This window comes from Callospermophilus lateralis, chromosome 6, assembly GCF_048772815.1.
Source record: "Callospermophilus lateralis isolate mCalLat2 chromosome 6, mCalLat2.hap1, whole genome shotgun sequence".
NCBI classification, from domain to species: Eukaryota; Metazoa; Chordata; class Mammalia; order Rodentia; family Sciuridae; genus Callospermophilus; species Callospermophilus lateralis.
The window spans coordinates 73,675,284-73,696,449 of NC_135310.1; the positions used below are offsets into that span (position 1 = coordinate 73,675,284).

General features: G+C 38.6%; 1 protein-coding gene across 1 annotated transcript in view; it reads left to right on the forward strand.

Moving 5' to 3' along the window:
- Rragd (Ras related GTP binding D) overlaps positions 1 to 20,847 on the forward strand; it is a 42,892-nt gene extending 22,045 nt beyond the window's left edge. Inside the window, exons 3-7 of the mRNA XM_076858430.2 lie at positions 5,326 to 5,525; positions 6,540 to 6,654; positions 7,770 to 7,912; positions 12,336 to 12,484; positions 18,034 to 20,847. Coding sequence (XP_076714545.1) covers positions 5,326 to 5,525; positions 6,540 to 6,654; positions 7,770 to 7,912; positions 12,336 to 12,484; positions 18,034 to 18,185 — 759 coding nt within the window. The 3' untranslated portion in view covers positions 18,186 to 20,847. The remainder of the gene's footprint in view (positions 1 to 5,325; positions 5,526 to 6,539; positions 6,655 to 7,769; positions 7,913 to 12,335; positions 12,485 to 18,033) is intronic.
- Positions 20,848 to 21,166: the final 319 nt, after the last annotated feature.

Consider the following 21,166-nt stretch of genomic DNA (forward strand, 5'->3'; position numbering starts at 1 on the left):
ATGTCTGGCGAAGGTAAAGTTTTAAGTGAACATTTTTCTTCTGAATCAAATTTTAATTATCACTAACACAATTATGACATAATAACTGTCATATATTTTAATAGATAACTATTAAAAAGTAAAATTTGAGATAAATATCTTTTCTAAGATGGACATTTTGATGTTTTTCCACTTAATTTATATATCCATGCTAGAATAAGCTGGGGTTGGATCAATTGGGTTTGTATAGATATTCACACTTTCTTCACATGAATAAGTAGCAGATACAGGGTGAGTTTTATCATAGCTTTTTTGTCCACTTATTTTCAATCCTTCCAAGTTATATCCCCTACATCACCCAGTTTTGGGTTGAAAAGTAGTTTACCAACAGACAGCCTGATTAGGTTCTCCTTCAACCTTCTTGGAAGCAAAGAATAAGGAACCTCTGTGGACTGGTGAAGGGCTCTATTTTCCAGCCATTAGTGAGATTCACATGAGCCTTCCAAACTGGCTCTTTGACACCTGGGTTTCTATACCCTGGGGTTTTTCTCCTCTAATGGCTGTAAATGGGAGGAGGGAAAAGAAAACAGACCTGGTGCTTTTCTGGCAGATTGGTTTTAGGGAGGATGCCTGTTTTGGGGTTTGGGTATTGATGCCTTGCAAACACTTTTTCACAGTGTCTGCGGCTTGAGGCCCAGACCACAGGCTCTCCCATAGACTGACGGTTTTACAGCTGTTGGGGAGTAAAAGGCAACAGATCCTCCAGGTGTGTGCTAAATCATCTATGAAGTTCAGGTATTTCCCTTTTTCCCTGACATTTCTCTGAAATTGCATACCTACCATCATGTTAGGCAGCTGTTGGTGTGATCACCTGGTCTTCCAGAAGCCCAGGGGTGTTAGGGAGTATTGCAGGGTGTCCAGCACCCCACCAAGGTAGGTTCCTGTCAGGAGGTGTGAGCCACCTAAGAAATAAAATGTCTGAAATAATTAGTAAGAAATAGAGACAGAACCAGAAATTAGATATAAAAAGCAGAGCGCCTGATAGGTCTTCCAGTCCTGATAGGAGCTGGAACTGAACAACTGGAAAAGGGCCCCAGTTCTTGGTGTGGCAGGGGTCTTGCAGTAAACAGGTTGATTGGCATTTTGGCAAGCCACATCCATCCCTGAGAGGTTCCAGCGGGTCACCCTGTGTCCGAAGCTGTGCTGAACTGGTGACGGGGCTGGATACGAAGCCACATGAACCAGGCGTTTTCAGACCAGCAGGGTTAGTGCTGGGAGTTCCCGATACCAGGCTTTCCTGCCCGAAGGCTTCAATATCGTTTTAGTTCATGCACAGTTCACATGGGTCATGGATGGCTTCCCTCAAGAGAGGAAGGGGTTATAGAGACTGTTGGTTATCATGGTTCTAAGACCACACTTGGAAAACCATTTCCTGAGAAACTGCTTTTATGCCTGAAAGGATCAGGAACTAGGTGCCTATTTATATAATATAATAATGAAATTTTCAACAGTCTTTCAGTTCCAAGAGGCCACACTGTACTTGTGCAGCTGTTCTTCAGGGTGGAAGTATGGAGGGAGGAGACTGGAAATCCAATGCCTGATCTATGGACAGCAGTTCACCCTCCCATTGTCCCACCCAGAAATGCTGGTATTGTGTGTGCTTGTAGATACCTGAATCATATTTAGGGCCTGCTGTCAGCAGCTACTTTCCTGGCTGTCCCACTTGTACTGACCTGTTTTCTGGCCCATCTGTGGCCTTGGCAGTATCCTTTGCCTTCCTGTCTCAGATCTGCCTGGACCCCAAGGGAGTGGATAGAGCGTGTGCACAGTGCCTGGGAGTGTGGCTCCGAGGTGTGGGGATGTCATCTCTTCTAAGCTCCCCTTTCCCCTTGGGTTGCCCAATCCTGTGCCTGTACTTGTTGAACTAGGTAGCTGTAGTACTAGTCCTGGCCATAGTAAGTAGATTCCAACTAGATGACTCATTTCAAGATACAATGACTTAGTAAAAACTTACTTAAATACAATATTGTGCTAATATAGCAATTTGCATTTATGGAATTCAAATTTCCAATGCAAATCTATCTTAAGTGTTTATTAAATGACTGTAATTTGGCTAAAATAAGTATACTTTTTAATTTTAGATCTCAACTGTATTTGGTTTTAATGTTACCTGAACATGAAAAGCAGACCTTCTGTTTGGCTTATTTTGGTTTTGTTTTAAGATTTCTGTTTTGTTTGTTGTAGGTCAGAGAAAGGTATAAATAAGAAATGTTTGAATTCATCTTTTAAAGTTACACTTTAAAAATGACCAGGGGGTCGGGGGGCATAGCTCAGTGGTAAAATACTTGATAAAGATGCTTGAGACCTTGGGTTCGATCCCCAGCACTGAAAAAGAAGAAGTAGGAAAACTTTGTTGAGTGCTATCATTTACTAAAAATGAAGAATAATCTAAAAACCAGAGTCAGAGCCTATGTACTACTTTTTCATGTTTGTAGGAATCTTCATGATTTTGAGCATAAAGGGAAATCAGATTTTAGGGAAGTGGCTCTCGACAGCACTTGGATGTCCTTTCCATTATTTCTAAGCAGCGTTCTTATGGTCTGACACCTCATGTTTTTATTTTTTGACTGTGAATTCTCACAATCACAGGATTTCCAGATAAATATATCCCCAAGGAGAAATTAAATCCTCACAGAATGTTGTGAAATAAAAACGAATGAAAGCAAGAGTGATTTCCCACAAGCTCAGTGTAACTCTCCCACCCCCAGAAGAGACCACAGAATGTCCCTCTCTTCCTGAAGTCTTTGGATTCCAAAGAATTTCCACTTGACCCTGTTGGTGGTGATTGTGACCTACCTGCCTGTAATCCTAGATTTAATTACAGAGTAGAAACTAGACAGTATGTTTTACCTTATTTTTAAAATTTTGTCATAGGAAACAATAATAGTGGGAAAAAATCATTTGCAATCCTCTGTTCTAATAAATGGAGAATTTTCTTCTTTCTAATGTCAATTTTAGTCTTTTTTTTTTTCTTCAAAGCTGGGAATTGTACCCATACTAAGCACGCACTCTACCACTGAGCTATACTCCCAGTTCCTCGTTTTTGGCCCTTGAGGCTCTATGCTGTTTTACTAGTTAGCTGGTCATGAGACCATTTTATAGGCTTGGCAAGGAGTTTAGACTGGTGGTTTCTAATATTTTGAGATGTGATCCTCTCTAGACATTGGGTTACTTTGCTCATAGACCTGTTCCCTTAACTTCCTGTTTAGTTAAAGATGAAAGCAATAGTACTCTTTTGTGTATTAATATACATGCAATAACATGCACTCGTTTTTAAGCACATAATTTAACGGTATATGTCATGTAACCACCTTATATTCAAGACTGTGTATTTCTATACCCACAAAGGTCCCCTTGGGCCCTTTCACAGACCATCTCTGTAATGCCCAGACTCAGTCAAGCACTGAAATGTTTCTTGTCACTGGTGATTAGTTGCTTTTTCTAGAATTTCAACCATTGGAGCTGTTCAGTAGTAATGGTAGTTTTTATTTAATGCTTAATCTGCTGGCCCAGTGTCTGCTATTTGCCTTTCATTTTGAATAACTCTTCAGAGGGTATGTGTTCTTTATTCATAGTACCTTATTAGTATACTTAATATTTTGATTTACCTAGAGACTAGGGGTGCATTTTTATTGATTTAGTTTAGGAGATTTAGGAGAACAGAAGAATGCCCAAAACATCCTGTTAAATTGGCTTTCTGTATTTTCCAGATTTGAAGTCATAATGGGGGGTGATGAGCATGGTTGTGAAAAGTCCTTTAAATTCCTTTTTTTGCAATAAAAACAAGACCGGTCCACACCCTTCAAACTGGCAATAACTCAGCTTCTGACAACACCAGGTGTTTGCAAGGGTCTGGCACCATCACACACTGCCTGGTCACGTTCAGAGTGCTGTGACCTGCCGAATCAGTATGGCTGTGACCTGCCGAATCAGCCTGCAGGGTAGTGTGTGTTCGCATTACCACTGTGCTAACCACTGAGAAACATTTGGAATGTCCATCAACAGGCACGTGTGTGATAAATTGTAGACCATCCATTACATGAAATGTCACAGAGTCCTTAAAAGGAATTATGTGCTAGAGTTAATGCACTTAACAGAGATGAAAGCTCCTGGATGTAATATTGAATGAAAAAGGCATACATACAACGTGATAGTTCTATAAAATTTTTTGTTCGTTGTTTTGTGGCACTGGGGATTGAACTCGGGTGCTCTATCACTGAGCTACATCCCCAAACCTTTTTTTATTTTTATTTTGAGATAAGGTCTTGCCAAGTTACTGAGGCTTGTTTGAAACTTGTGATCCTCCTGCCTCAACCTCCTGAGCCACTAGGATCACAGGTATGCACCACCTTGCCCAGCCAGTTTAGTAAACCTTTAAACAATGAAAATGAATGCTGTCTGTTGTTTGGGGATGCAGATGTGTATGGTGTAAAGAGATGAGTGAAAATAAACACTGAACTCACGGTAGTAGTTGCCTTGAGTGGCTGGGTAGTGGGCTATGTTGGGAGAATTGGGAGAAATACACAGAGCTTTGGTATTAATGCTTTGCTTTTTAAATAGTGATCGATACACAGATATTTATTACATTGTCATAATAGAGAAAAAATAGATCGAGCTGTTTGGAGCAATTACTCCACATTGGGGGTCCGCAAGCTTTCTGTAAGGGGCCAGATGGTAATATATCTGAGACTTTGCATTCTGTACTGTCTCTGAGGAGCTTCCACAGAGGAAAGCGACTCAACTCTGCCTTGTGTCATGAAAGCAACCTCAGACTACATGCAGACAAATTAGATGGCTGTTCCAATGTAAGTTCCTTATAAAAACCAGGTGGGACCCTGAGGACAAGGTGGGGCCTGTGGCCCAGGGTATGCTGACTTTGCTCTCGTCCAGTGTTTCCAAAGTTATTCTCTGAGCCTATTTCCAATTCTCCTAGTGATCCCTGTTGTGTTTCCATCTCTAATGGTTCCTCATGGTTCACCAAGAGACTTGGAAGGTGGGGAGGACAGTATTGCAGGGAAGGACTGAGGTGGTGTGAGGTCATTTCTCTTTCTGAAACTACAACTTGGATCTTTTGTGTTCATCAGCCTTGGTTACAGCTGCCTAAATCAGCTGCATTTTGTTAGCCTTCTCTTCTGTTTGTTAACACAACTTAGGTTTTCAAACTTAGATTCCACGAAGCCAGGTTCTAAGGGGAGTCTTTGCAAGACATTCTGAAGGGCAGTAGCCATGTGGTAGGCTCTGGAGGGTGGAGCAGCCTCCTCTCACAGGCGTTGCCTTTGTTCCCAGGATGACTACATGGAAGCCCTGGCCAGGCTCCACCTCACGGTGACCAGGGCCTACAAGGTGAACACCGACATCAACTTCGAGGTGTTTATTCATAAAGTGGATGGTCTGTCAGATGACCACAAAATTGAAACTCAAAGAGATATTCACCAGAGGGCAAATGATGACCTTGCAGATGCTGGATTAGAAAAAATCCATCTCAGGTGAGAACAGAAATCCCTCAGGGATCCTAGTCAAGGATGGGAAAAAGCAGATTTGGGCTTCACATTCACCATGATTGGCTTGGAACAGGCTGTAAATTTACCTTCTTTGCCTGTTTTGTGCTATAGACACTGAGATAAGACTTAGGAAAGACAAGTTTTGCACATGCTAATTATTATTATTATTTTTTACCCCATTACCGGAGATTGAACCCAGGGGTGCTTAATCACTGAGCCACATCCTAGCCCTTTGTTTATTTTTTATTTTGAGATCGGGTTTCACTAAATTGCTGAAGCTGGCTCTGAACTTATGGTTCTCCAGCCTCAGCCTCCCAAGTTACTGGAACTATAGGCGTGCCCGTCTTGCACATGCTAATTCTAATCCTTAGTGAAAGTAGTGTTTTAACACATGGTCAAAGCTAAGCTTCTTCCCTCTGGTGAAAGAACATATAACAAAACCTACGAATCTAATCCAGGAAGTTAACTGATGCTAAATTTTACAGTTCTTGATAAATATGATAGTATCTATAAACATAAATAAAGGAGTAGTCTAAAATAGTTCATCTAGAAATACCTACAGAGGAAAACAACTTCTTCATTCTTTGGTGGTGTAGTACACAATTCATTCATTTTGCAAATTGGATAATGAAAAAAGTTACATGATTCATTGTCAGTAATTTAAGTTACTAGGCTAGACATTGAGAGGCTTGCATAAAGACTATCAGGTGCAGATTCTCTTGCAGAATGTATGGACCCTGGCAAAGGCAAATAGGGATGCATTTTTAAGCTTGCCAGTCAGCAGAATAGAACAGGTACAGTTCTGGCACTTGGGAAGGTGATGTGGAATGGCTTATTAAGACATACTCGTTTTTTACCAAGGTTACTGTAAATTCTGAAGGGTGTAGTTTTATGTGTTAGGATTGTAGATACAGAAGGGAGACTATTGGTGTTATACCATAGCTTAAGCAAACTATTCTTCAAAGGGAAATATGGATGAAATATTGTTTTCTCTTTCAGCTTTTATCTGACCAGCATATATGATCATTCAATATTTGAAGCTTTTAGCAAAGTGGTTCAGAAACTGATTCCACAACTCCCAACTCTGGAGAATTTGCTAAACATCTTTATCTCAGTAAGTAAATAATTTACTTCTGTTATAGTCATTTGAAGAATTTGAGAGGAACATTGCAAGAGTGAAAAGGGTCTTCTGCTTGCTCTTACATCACTTCAAGATCATTTAATTATGATTTTTGAAGTTTACTCCTTGATATTGTTCAGTTTTGGAGTTTAACTCCCAAAATGAAATGTGTTACTTCACTGGCATAAGTGGAGTGTTTATTCAAGTTGAGGGCATTCATCATTGTTAATAGAACCCTACCAGAGATAGAGAGCATAAGGCTTGCTGCATTAGTCAGGTTTCTCTAGAAAAACAGAGTCAACAGGAAGTATAATTATAAAAGTGGAACTTATTAGGTTGGCTAGTGGGATCAGAAGCTGGGGTAGTCCACAATGGCCGACTGCGGGCTAGAGAGCTAGAAGAACCAGTAGCTTCACAGTCCAAGAGGTTGGAACCCCAGAACAAGAGGGATCCACGGCTTCTGGAGAATCTGTTTTGGAATAGTGAAGAAGTGAGAGTTCAATCCTCAAGACGATTGCAGTAGCAATCAAGAACCCTTACAAGAGGAATCCAGCTTGCATATGCCAACTGCTTCTTTGTTCTTTCAATTTTTTTATTTCATCCAAGTCATCCTATTGGTTGGTGCTGCCCATGCTTAGGGAGGGTCTCCATTTTAGTTGGCTATCCCACATGCCAGTCATTCCTAGACACACCCTCATTGACACACCATAATCCTCTTGATCCTTGGCATTTCTTTATCCAATCAAGTTGACAATTCAAATTAACCATTACACTTGCTTTTGGTGATGACTCCTTCTTGAATAACTTTTTATTTGTTTAACACTGTATGAATTATGTGCCAAAAGAGTCCTAAGAGTTAGGAAATAGTGCCCAATTTGTTTACCTACAATAAATAATTCGCAGTAACCCTCCTTTTCATCTCTTCTGTAAGTCCATGATAAAGTTTAAGATAATAAGTTTAAGTTGTAATGCAGTGGTGCAACTTAAATTATTTGTAGCTTAATTTTTGCTCATTTATATTTTATATTGGGGCTGGCCCATAATTTTATGTAACCTGTACACAGTTTGAAGTCAGCTATGACTTTAAGGCAGCATCTTTTTTGTTTCAGAATTCTGGAATTGAAAAGGCATTTCTATTTGATGTGGTCAGTAAAATTTACATTGCAACTGATAGTACTCCAGTGGATATGCAAACCTATGAGCTCTGCTGTGATATGATAGATGTGGTTATTGACATCTCTTGTATTTATGGGTAAGTAAAACACTCATAAATGGCAACTAAGCCATCTTTCCCTTTCATAACTTCTTAGGCACTTTGCATTTATCTATTTGACTTTAATACTTTTGTTTCAAATGACCAAGGTCTGTAAATAGACCACTTAGCATGCAATAATAATAACAAACAACTATTGAGCAAATGCCTGGCACTATGCTAATAACTTTATTGCATGCATCATATAATTTAATTCTCAGCTATTCCATGAGACAGGAATTACTTACTATACCCATTTTACAGATGAGGAAACTAAAGTTTACAGTGTTTAAGTTTCTAATTGATGTTCCCATTGTCAATAAGGAACAGAAATAGAATTTGAACTCAAGTCTAAATGATTCCTGATCCTCTGCTGAAAAATCTGTCAACATCTGTGGATATAAATTAATCCTTAAACTCTGAAGAGATATGTCATTAACATTTCTATTAATCCTCTTTGTTACAGAAAATAACTGCTGAGTTTTTTTTAAATACACTTTTGATTTTCTGTGGCCAGCAAAGAATTATAAAACTAAGCAAACGACATTATCTGCATATTATTAGGAGTTGTACAGTCTTGTGTTCTTAGAAACATTTTATACACTGAAAATAATATCAAATAAACAGTGAGCCAGGTGCAGTGATTCGTTCCTATAATCCTAATGTCTCGGGAGGCTGAAGCAGGAGAATACCAAGTTCAGGGCCAGCTTCAGCAACTTCAGCAAGGCCCTAAGCAATTTAGTGAGACCTTGCCTCAAAATAAAAATTTAAAAAAAGGACTGGGGATGTGGCTCCATGGTAAAGTATCCCAGAGTTCATTCCCCAGTGCCCAATAATTAAATAAATAGAAAAACAGTGGGGAAGATTTATTGTATTATCAGAGATAGAAACAGTTCCGAATTAATTATACATTTGCCAAACAAGTCTTGTATAGATTGAGTGTGAACTAGCTGTTTCTTAGGACATCAGGATGTTGCTGTCTGTGGATTCTGGACCTGAGATTGTCGTCCTGTTGTGGACGAGCTGAACCTCTGGTCCATCTTCCTCTGTACTCACTGCCTGTGCCTGCCTCTCTTGGTACTCTGCCTCCTCTGTCAACTTCTGTGAGAGTGTCAGTCTGTTTCTGTCTTCCACTGCCTAAGAATCCTCTGCTCACTCAGTTCAGATTCCCTTGACTGTCACCCCCCAACTCCTGCACACACACCCCTCACAGACACACAACACAGTCCCTTCCTGATGGATGGGGTAAGCGATACCTCCAAAGATTGTGGTGAGGGTGGAACCATTAGGCTCACGATGTGCCTTGACCTGGTAGTTCCTGGATAAACTGTAGCTGCCATAATTTATTACTGCTGTTATTATTAAATGCTTTAAAAATAGACCCTATTTCCCAAAATTACTAGCTTAAAGTATCCTATTATTTTTAAGCCATAAGTGGATGACCTTGAAAGAGCCCTGGAGCTGAATGAACCCTGATTATGGTCTAGATTGCTGAAGTAATCAAGTACAATGAACAACACAATTAATCTGGCACATATTTAATGACATGCATGATCATTATTGTGCCATATGGTAATTAGACGTAAGTGGTAAGTTGTTTGTGTAAATGCTGTTAATCAGAGTTACTTTTACCCAGCTAAAACAAACAGGGTGAGGGAGGAGGCTAGCAGGAGGAAGCTGGGCTTTACCATCAGATTTTTTTCTATGGTGGAGTGCAATGTTCCCGAGAACCACAGGATTCAGGAAGAACCAGTCTGGGTCACAAATGATTTGTGGGCACTGGGTTTCTTTGCTGGAGCAGTGAGCCTGCCCAGTCAACCAGCAGGGGGCGGGGTGGGGATGTTTGTGGAGACTGTGCCCTGCCCCCTTAGATAGTCTAGGAAGGAAGTGGCTCTGTAACTGGAGGACTTGATCCTCTTTCCCAGCTGCCCAGTGAAAAGGACCAGTGTCGAAGGTGGTGCCTTAGGAATCTCAGCTCAGGTTCTGCTCAGAGCTCTACACACACACACACACACACACACTCACTCTCTCTCTCTCTCTCTTTAAAATAAGTTCCATTTGTTATGTGTATTCATTGCTTGTAGATGAAAACTTGTAGAACTTAGTTGTAGTTGCAAAACTTCACCAATTTCTACTTGTAATTTTATGGATCTTTTTTGGTTGTGTGTGTTTGTTTTGTGGTATTGGGTTGAATTCAGGGGTGCTCTGCCACTGAGTTATATTCCCAGCACTTTTAATTTTTTTTATTTTGAGACAGGGTCTCATTAAGTTGCTGAGGCTGGCCTTGAACTTGCAATCCTCTTGCCTCAGCCTCCTGAGTTGCTGGGATTACAGTGTGAGTCACCATGCCTGGCTTTTTTTTTTCCCTAATTAGTTTGTTGTTTTCTTCCTTTTTTTCATTATGAAATTAATATATATTATAATATGTATACTTTTATGAAAGCATAAAGAATAAAATTAAAATAGCCCATAATCTTACCACCTAGAGACAGTCACTATTTACATTTTTTTAATATTTATTTTTTAGTTTTCGGCGGACACAACATCTTTATTTGTATGTGGTGCTGAGGATCAAACCCAGCGCCCCGCCGGGGCATGCCAGGCAAGCGCGATACTGCTTGAGCCACATCCTCAGCCCTATTTACATTTTTTTATATATTTTATTATTACTTCTCTGTGTAATTTTAAGTATAATGAGATCACTTTGTATATATAATTTTATAACCTGTTTTTTTTATTTAACATTATTACCTAAGAATTTTCCTGTTTTTTGTTAAATGCTATTTATTAATAGATAAAATGTTTGTTATCTATATATTCAAATGTTATATTTACTTGAAAATTTTAAATGCAGTTTTCTTCATTGGGTAAAACATTTTAAATGTTTCAGTCTATTGCTCTTAGAGCATTACTTATAAGCAAGAGAAATTCAGTTTCCCAATTAGCTTAGATCAGACTTAAAATCTACTTTTAAGTAGTCCTGTAGAGACCAGTTTAAAATACTTTCAAAACTTAAAAAACCTCTATTTCCTTTAAAATACTCTATAATTCAGGCTCTTCCTTAAATCAAGCCTTTCATCCTAGCCCCTGTATACTTACAAAATTAAAGCATTGGCTTTTGATGTGAATCGGATCAGGTCTGAGGTCCTGGCTCCACCTCTGTCACCAGCTTTGTCCAAGTTGTCTTTCTTTCTCCAGTCTTAGTTTCTTCAGTGTCTAGCTTAGAGGATTTTTCTGGCAGAAATTGGATAATGCATGGTCAGAACTAAGAATAGTGTGTGTCACATAGTAAATGTTTAATAAATGCTAGCTCTTACTGTGAATTTGATAAGATTTAGCACAATTCCAGTTAAGTGAAAATTCTGGTCAGTTATTCATAGATTTAGGAAGTAAATATACATCAAAATGTATATAGCTGCAAATAAAAGGAAGGCTATGGGTCATGTCCTTTGCCTATGATGGAAGTATTCACAACTCTTTGATTATACCAGGGTCTTTCGTGGGTTCAGTTTCTGTCATCAAAACCATCTTAATTATAACAGCAGTTAAAATTCTTTGTACATTTTATAGATTCTCAGCTTTATACTGAGAATCATATATGCATATTTATTTACTTAGGGAACTTTGACATAATTGCTGTCAGTATATAAATGAGGAAATTGTGGCTCAAAGAAGTTACTAAACTTGTCCAAGTTCACATGATAAATAAGAGAGCTGGGTATAAACCCAGGTTTATCTGTCTGCAGACTACACCTTTTCTTAAGAAAATAGACCAACATATTAATTTAACTATTTTGAAAAAATTTCAAGCTACAGGAAATCTTATATCCATGTTGGGACATACCAGTTGTTACTAATTTGCCATGTTTATTCTTTTTTCCTAATACATACTCTTTGTGTGTTTTTGCTAAACCATCTGACAGTAAGTTTCAGACCTTGATTCTTTTGATCTTGGCCACTTGAACATGTATCTGTTAAGAACATGGACATTCCACTGCAGGCCCATGGTTTAAGTAGCAAGAGAAGCAGATTTAGCTTGGCTACATTACTCTGTTATTTAATACATAAGCCCATATTCAGTTTTTACCAAACGTCCCAATTCTGTCTTTTATAGCAGTTTTTCCCCTTGTTTAGGGTTCAGTCCAACATTTGGCTGTCATGTCCCTTTAGACTCTAATTGTTTTTCAGCCTTTCTTGGTCTTTCACCAGATCATGCTTTTGACAGCCTGGCTATTCTACCATGAGAAAATAAGAAGCCCTTGGCTGTGGAGGGGAGAAGAGTTCACTGAGATGTTTTGCTGAAGGGCACTGCAAGTGTAAATGACATCATTTTCTGTGTGTTAAAGCTGGTCTCTATTACTGGATTGCAATTTGTAATCGTTTCTCAATGGTCAAATACATTTTGATTTCTGTCCCCATTTAGTCTCAAAGAAGATGGAGCAGGAACCCCCTATGACAAGGAATCAACAGCCATTATAAAGCTGAATAATACAACAGTTCTTTATTTAAAAGAGGTGACAAAGTTCCTGGCTCTCGTTTGCTTTGTCAGAGAGGAAAGCTTTGAAAGAAAAGGTAATTCTTTAAATGTGATTTAAAAGAAGCATTTCAATTCATTCTGCCTTTCTTGCTTGTCGAATGTGAGTGAATGACAGCATGCCCTTGAAGCTTCCAGACTTTAGTCACAGGCCCTTTTGGCAGGCAGGCCTCAGGTATTCCAGAGATGGTGGGGTTTCACTGAACTTGCCTGCCCCCTAGTGGTATGGCTGTGATTGCAATGAGGTGAAGTAGACCTGAGGATTCAGCCAGGGGCCTGAGTATCTCTGAAAGTGAATGGTTGCACGGTTCCCAGGCTGTGTCTGAACCAGGAAAGGACTCCCCAGCTTGTGCTAAGGGTGGAGACTCTCCCTCAGTCTCCCTCTGGAAGGTCTAGGTGACGGTGTGACCATTTGGTCTCTTCATGTAAAGCAAGACATACAGCGTTAAAGCTAGACGGTATATGACTTTTTTTAGCCATAAAAAAACTATACTCAAAAAAAAAAAAAAAAAAACTATACTCTTTGTGATGTTGGGAAGTGGGTTCTAGGGATTGAAGTCAGCATGCTCCACCACTGAGCTGTATGCCAATCCTTTTTGTTTTTTTTTTTAATTTTTATTTTTTTATTTCTTACATACATGACAATAGTGGAGTGCATTACATTCATAATTATCCATTCACAGCACAATTTTTCGTAACTGTATATAAAATATGTTCATGCCAAATTATGCCATTATACATAAGCTCTCTTTTTTTTTGCATACAATTCTTTATATACCTTTATACCACCATTTATCATATCTCTGTTTGTATATAAAGTATGATGACACCAAATTGACATCTTCATACATGTATTTTGTGTAATGATGACTGTCTCCTTCCACCATCTAGCTAGTCCCCTTCTCCCTCCCTTTCCCTCCCACCTCTATTCCCTATCTAGAGTTTCCTCCCATGCTCTCCCTCCCTATCCCACTTTGAGTCACACTCCTTATATCAGAGAAGACATTTGGCATTTTTTTTGGGGGGGGAATTGGCTTATTTTTTATTTTTTAAAAAATGTTTGCAGTACTGGGGATTGAGCCCAGGGGTACTCTACCTCTGAGCTACCTTCCAAGTCCTTTTATTTTTTATTTTGGATAGGGTCTCATTAAGTTGCCAAGACTGTCCTTGAACTTGGATCCTCCTTCCTGAGCCTCCTAAGTAGCTAGGATTATCTGGTATTACAGCTGTGTGCCAGTGTACCCCACCTTCATAATAGTAGATCTTCAAAACACAGTGATAGTATCATGATTCTAAAAAGGGAAAATCCTGCTTCAAAATAAAAAAATAAGATCGACCGAAGATGTAACTCAGTGGTAAAAGGGTAGGGGTGTTATGGTGGCTTCTAATGCATATTGCAAAATGTCCATCAGAAAGATTGTACGGATTTACGCTGCTAAGAAATAATGAGTGTGTTCAGTTTTCTGTGTTCTGTTTTTAAGAAGTTTACCATTGAAAACTAGTATATTACTTAAATTGATATTTTCTTGCTTCTTCCTGAAGCTGTGTATTTTTCCTGTTTACTATGACTGACCAAGTTTCCTTGTTTCTTCCCCCACCAAGAACTTTTAATTAAGTGGTATTCATCCTTTAATTTTTCTTTCCTTTATTCTTGCTGAAAGTAAGAACAGATAATATATTAGAGTCATGGGATTTTGAAGATAGGACTATATATTATTTTACATATGATTTTACTCAGACCCAGAAAATAAAAGCGACTTTCCCTGGAGCTTCCCCCAACCAGTGGGCAGTCGGGGACTTACAGAGCTGGTTTTATGTGTGAACATGTGTTTTTAACTACTGTATGCCTATTTTGTTGGTTAAAGTTATTTCCCAGATTTATTGGTGGTTGATATTTCACAAAGCTAAGAGAAAGAGAAGTAATGCAAATAGTATGCCTTCTCTTCCAAAACCACATAGGCCAATGGCAGGTTCTAAAGTTTAGGGAGAATTATAGTCCCTACCTGGAGATCTTGTTTTTTTTTTGTTTTTTTTTTTTTTTAAATAAAGGTTCAGATAGATTTTATTTTAGTTGTCAATGGACTTTACTATTTATTTATTTATTCATTTATTTATCTGTGTACAGTGCTGAGAATCGAGCCCAGTACCTCACATATGCCAGGCAAGTGCTCTGCCACTGAGCCATAACCCCAGCCCTCTTGTTTGTTTTGAAATGATTTTAGATTTAACAGAAAAGTTGCAAAAATAGTACATAGTTTTCATATACTCCTTATCCACCTTCCCCTCACATCTCACATACTAAAACTGAATTTTCAAAACTAGGAAATTAATGGCAATATAATACTATTAACTCAACTATGGACCTTATTCAAATTTCAACAGTTTTCACACAAATGCTCTTTTCAATCCCAGAATCCCCAACTTGATTTAGTTATTTTTTTCTTCTGATCTTTTCCAGTCTGTGACAGCTTCTTGTTTCTCATGTTCTTGACTTTTCATTATATAGAATGTCTGCTGATTTTACACAGTGGAGATTATGCACTGTGACAAGAGCACCACACAGAAGTGATGTCTGAGTGCTACTGTAAGTGGTTTGGATTGTTGTTATGTCTTGTTACTAGGATGCTAACCTGGAGCTCGATAGTGTAGCATCTCTCCTGTTTTCTTTTTTTGGTACTGAGGATTGGATGCAGGAGTACTCTACTACTAAGCAATATCCCCAGCCCTTTTTTTAAAAAAAAAATTTTTATTATTAGTTGTTCAAAACATTACAAAGCTCTTGACATATCATATTTCATACATTTGATTCAAGCGGATCCCCAGCCCTTTTTATTTTTAACTTTGAGACAGGGTCATGCTGGCCTTTAACTTGTGATCTTCCTTCCTCTGCTTTCCAAGTTGCTATTGTTTCAGGTATGTGGCTTCTCCTCAAACTCTTGCCCACTGACTTTAATATCCCTCTATGATTGGGGAACTAGATTTAAGCAGGAGTTTATTACACAAGTCTTCCATAAGTTATTCCTAAACTATGACTGACCAAGTTGCCTTGTTTCTTCCCCCACCAAAAACTTTTAATGAAGTGGGGTTCATCCTTTAATCTTTGTTTCCTTTACTCTTGCTGAAAGCAAGAACAGTTAATATATTAGAGTCATGGAATTTTGAAGATATTGGGATCATTTGACAACAAGCAGATTTTGTAAAAATTTATTAAGCTAAGTGGAAATAAGTGTGAGTTTTAATGTAATAACTAAGAATATATGAAAATGGGTACATCTAATGTTTGACCTCGTCACATGTACTTTTTTAGGGTGGCCAGTCCATATCTATCTTCTTGGGACCAAAGGGATTCCTGGGTCAGGAAATCTTCAGTGCTGATATTGGGAAAGTCCCAGGTGAACACAATGAGTTGATCACTCTAGCTCCCAGGAGTATCTTTAAAGAGAATTTAGTGCTTGTAATGCATGGGATATTTGGTTTTGTTATTCTTGAGTCCTGTTGGTGCCAATAATCTACACTTGATTGACTTTTTCTCATGTTGGTTTCCTTCTGAGTTTTTATTAATGACCTGGTGATGGCTTTGGGTGGAAGAGGTAGGCATCTTGGGAAAAGTTAAAAAGTAAGAAAGTCTGAGCTTTCCTCAGGATGTTAGAATAGAACTCATGGGAGAGGGACTTGGGTTTTTAGTTTTTTTTTTTTTTTTTTTTGGTTATTTTCTTCGAGTTCCCTGAATGTTTTTAAGGTGCAGCTAAGGTTAGGAACTGCTGAATCTGAGAGGTAGACTGTATTAAGTGTGGATGGAGGTGATGGTAGTATTTATGCTGTTCACATCTCTGTTCTTGTATTTTCAACTGTCTTTCCTGATAGGGCAGATCTAGCAAACACTTTTTATGAATGCTTATTTCATTTAAAAACCTCACTTGTGAACCTTTTAAAACTAACACGGCAAGATTACCGTCTCATTTTGAAATGTGTGAAGATGAGAGAGTTAAGATTTTTCAAGATCTACCTATAGGATGTCTCTAAAATCTCAAGTCGATTATTTAATTGTACCCTTTGCTTGAGCCAGATTCCTTGAGCTGAGCTTTCTTTCTGTAAAAGTTTATTGTACATATCATCAGATAATTTTGAGATTGTTCTCACATTTCATAGTTAGATTTACACTAAAAAAAGAGAATTTCTTTGCTCCTTGTTTATTTTTTATTACTTTTCCCCTGATTGTTTCACAGGTCTTTTCTTGAGGAAATCTGCTGCGAATGGGTCATACTGCACTGCGAATGGGTCATTGTTTCTGCAGCAGCAGCAGCAGCAGGGACCACTACCTAGTCTTCCCCTCTAGAGGCTGAAATGGTTTCCTTCTAGAAGCTGAGACGGTTGTCCCCCTTGCCCATGCACTTGCAGTTAGTTGTAATGCAGAGTTGAAGAATTTCATCCTTGACTGGAATTCCATTTCTTTCTTTGATGGGGTTCTGGAAGCATCACATGATAGATGGAAATAATTGTTGGGCCAGTAAATTTAAAGATGGCAAATAGAACCAACCACTTTATCTTTGGTATAAATATAATGTTGCTTTCAATGCTTTTACTTTTGAGAATGAAAAATGCTTCAGATTTTGGATTATCTTTTATTCTGCTATATTTTCACACTGCTGACTTATTTATAAAATCATAAACAAGATTCTCTTTTGCTATTTCTCCATTTAAAATTTACTTATTATTAAAAAGCTGAACTTTTGTGTCATTGGTTATTGAGTTCCTGAGCTTGGAGCAGGCATGAGGTGACTATTACCGTTCCAGAATCAGGCACTTTGCTTTCCCTAGGGCTTATGAGAATGGTTTAAATATAATAGATACTCAGTAAAGATTGATTGATTAGGGCTCGGGATATAGCTCAGTTGGTAGAATGCTTGCCTTGCATGTGGAAGGCCATGGGTTCAATCCCAAGCTCAAAAAAAAAAAAAAAAAAAAGATTGATAGATACTGTGACTTTGATATCTCAGCTGCACTTCAAATCAGGGTCTGCCTCCATTCAGAGTCAATTTACTAATGCCTTTTGGTATTATTATTTCTTAGTTGTATTAAACTTTAATTCTGAAAGGTTAAAAAAAAAAGTGTGCAGTTAGATGGTTCTTAAAATCTTTTGGGCTGGCACACACTTGTTATCCCAGTGACTCGGGAGGCTGAAACAGGGGGATTGTAAGTTCAAAGACAGCCTCAGCAACTTTGTGAGACGCTATCTCAAAAAACAAAAAGAGCTGGGGATGTGGCTCAGTGGTTAAGAGCCCTTGGGTTCAATCCCCAGTACCAAAAAAAAAAAAAGAAAGAAAGAAAAGAAACTCAAAATACTTTGGGGTCATAGATGCCTTTGAAAATGTGGTATATACAATATACACTGGAATCTGTCCTCAGGAAAAACTTACCTTCACAGGACTGCCTGCAATTCCCACAGCCCAGCAGCAGACCTCTTGGGGAAATCTGGCTGTGAGGTTATAGCTGCTCCTCTATCACCCTCTACTGGCTTGTCCTGGTCATGGCTGACATGAGATTATTTCTGCATGGCATTTATAAATATTTTTGTTCTCTTCTCCAGGGCTTATTGACTATAATTTTCATTGCTTCCGGAAAGCCATACATGAAGTTTTTGAGGTGAGAATGAAAGTAGTAAAATCTCGAAAGGTTCAAAATCGACTTCAGAAGAAAAAAGGAGCCACCCCTAATGGGACCCCTAGAGTGCTGCTGTAGGTGAGGTTTCAGGAACATCTTTTGAAATCAGACCTTTTTGATGAGGCTGCTGCACCATGTTGTACTAAAGAAAGAGGAAGAAGATTGGTACACATGACACACGGATTCATTGTAAAAAAAAAAAAAAAAAAGTTCCTGCAACCCTCTTGATTTTCTCTTTTTTAAAAATAAAGTAAGCACTTTGAAGCAAAAACTTGTATATTAACCATGAAGTGAAATCCCCTGTACTTTCATTACTCAAATGTAAACTTTTATGGTCGATAGTGAGAAAAATCCCATGTGAGAACTGCCAGGAACTGTACATATGTTGCACTTTTTCACTTTTTTTTTTTCCTTATTGAACTGAACTTTGACTTTTCTAAGATCTTTTCTGTACATGGTATCAAGAACATGCCTACTGAAGTCCATATCCATATAGCAGAAATTAATCCAAAATGTTAGCTTGGTAATGACTTTTTGTAATATTTGGGGTCTTTACTACTAATTATTGAGGGAAGTAATTTTTAATGGAGCTGGAATAGATTGGGGCTGTAAGTTCCAGGAGCAATAAGAACTATTCCCTAATACAGATATAAGCAAGATTTTTGTAGAATAATATTATCACCAAACTTATATAAAAATTTATATCACCATGGCTGGGCTTCCCTACCCAACAGTTTTTGTTGTTGTTGTTGCTTTTGTACCAGGGATTGAATCCAGGGACACTCAACCACTGAGCCACATCCCCAGCCCTTTTATTTAGAGACAGGGTCTCACTGAGTTGCTAAGGACCTCACTAAGTTGCTGAGGCTGGTTTTGAACACACGGTCCTCCTGCCTCAGCCTCACATGCTGCTGGGATTACAAGCATGCATCACTGCTCCCAGCTCCCAACAGCTCTTTACCTCAGCATACACCTCTGTAGTCCTTTACACAGGTAGGTTTTTTGTTGTTGTTTTTTTTTTTTTTTTTTTTGCTGCATTACTGTTTTAGAACTTTGGGGACCAGATTTCCAAAATGGTGCAGACCATGGAGAAAAATAACAATCACTAAGGCAGGGTTTCTGGAGGCTCTTCTGTCCTTGTCAGGTGGGGTTAACATAACATCAGAGGCCAAAAAGTTTCCCAAAATGTAGGCAATCGAGAGCTGAAGACTAAAAAACTACATATACCATTTATGTTTAGTTCCTGTTCAATGGCCTATTGTGCTACATTTAAAATCTTTATTTGGAATTAGTTTTTTATTGCTCCATGACCACAGTGAATGGAGCAAATCTCCCATCTCCACCATAGAGCTTAACCCTGTTGGTTCCATTTGTCAACTTGAGTCACCTTTTTGTCTGTATAATGTGCCTGATGTCCTCTGCCTGTTCCCACCTTGTGACTAAGGTCAATTAATAACCAATATGTTCTGCAAAGTTGAAGAGCCATCTTGAAACTCCCAGCAATCAGTTGGAAAAGGATGGCCAGAAGAAGATAAAGTCTGCTGTGCAATTTTTTTCTATGAAGTTCATTCACTTGTGTTTAACTTAGATTAGTAGGAAATTAAGAATCTTGAATCTTTTTTGGAAGTGGATACTGGGAATTGAAACCTAGGAACATTTTACTCCTGAGCCCGGTGCCAAACCATTCCATGATAATTCTTTCTTTCTTTCTTTTTTTTTTTTTTCATACTGGGGATTGAACCCAGGGGACCTTAACCACAGAGACATCCCTAGCCCTTTATTTTGTATTTTGCGGCAGGATCTCACTAAGTTTTTTAGGGCCTTGCTAAGTTGCTGAGGCTGGCTTTGAACTCGTGATCCTCCTGCCCCTCCCAAATCACTAAGATTACAGGTGTGCACCACTGCATCCAGCTTCCAAATAAATAATTCTTTCTATACAAAGGTTAGCACTCTATAGCATGCTTGTGGGGCATTAAAAATTTTTTTTTGTTTGTTTAAAACAGAGCCTTCTACGGTTATCAAAGCTGGTCCTAGCAAAATATATGAAGTCCCTAAAGCACCTTGTCCTTGAACTCTCCCACTTCTCTCAGTGGCTTCTTTCCATCTTCTCTTTCCTCTCCCTAAGTCCTATTCCTTCAAAGATGGTAGCTGGAATTAAAGTTGGTAGCAGATTGGGCTTTAAGGTTTGAGCCTCCCAAGAGTCTAAAAATCACTAAGGCACCCTAACTCCCTTTCCTCATGACTTCTGCTCACAAACCTGGCTGAGCAGGGGTCAGGGTTCCAGGGAAGTTTTCCTGATTTTTGGAGCTATCCCCTGTTGGACTTTTGCCAACGGGTCTGAAACATGTGGGTTATTCTTACAGATGTTTCTCTTTGAATAAGCAAATAAAGAGTCAAGTTTCTAACATTACTTTATTGTCAAGATAGAGACACTTGCCTATATGGTAATTCACATGTTAAATATATCAATGTATATATATTTAAGAACCAGGTGGAACTTTCATTTTTAAGCTAGGTATATGATGGGTTTTATTAAAATGTGCCTTAAGAAGCCTATTACTTCAAGAGCAAATGATTCTTTGGGGGAAAGGCAAAAATAATCTGTGACACAGGACCCACATTCATGGTAGTAAGTGCACTCTTTGGTTAATCACATGCTAATATAGATGACATGTTAACATAGATGACTGCCTCAAACCATGTGTGACAATGATCTCTTAATTAAAAAAAGATGTAGGAATTATGTCTAAGTGTTCAGTTTTTCAAGTTTGTTCAACTGGAATTGCAACACCTTTTCAAATTTTGCATTTTATTTTGATATGGGAGTTTGCTTACTACAGTGTGTCTCACCACATTTTGTACTCAAACATGGTTATAAACAGAAAGTCCACGCCTGGGGATGTAGACCTGCCTGCCACATGCAACAGCCTGTGTTTGCATCATGAATTAACAGCCACAAAAACAGAAAGGCCAAACGTGGCTATAGTGATGACTGTACCGAAATATTTTTGCTTGACTCTAAAGCTTGCAAACTTGATTGCTGGTTTCTAGAGCGAGGT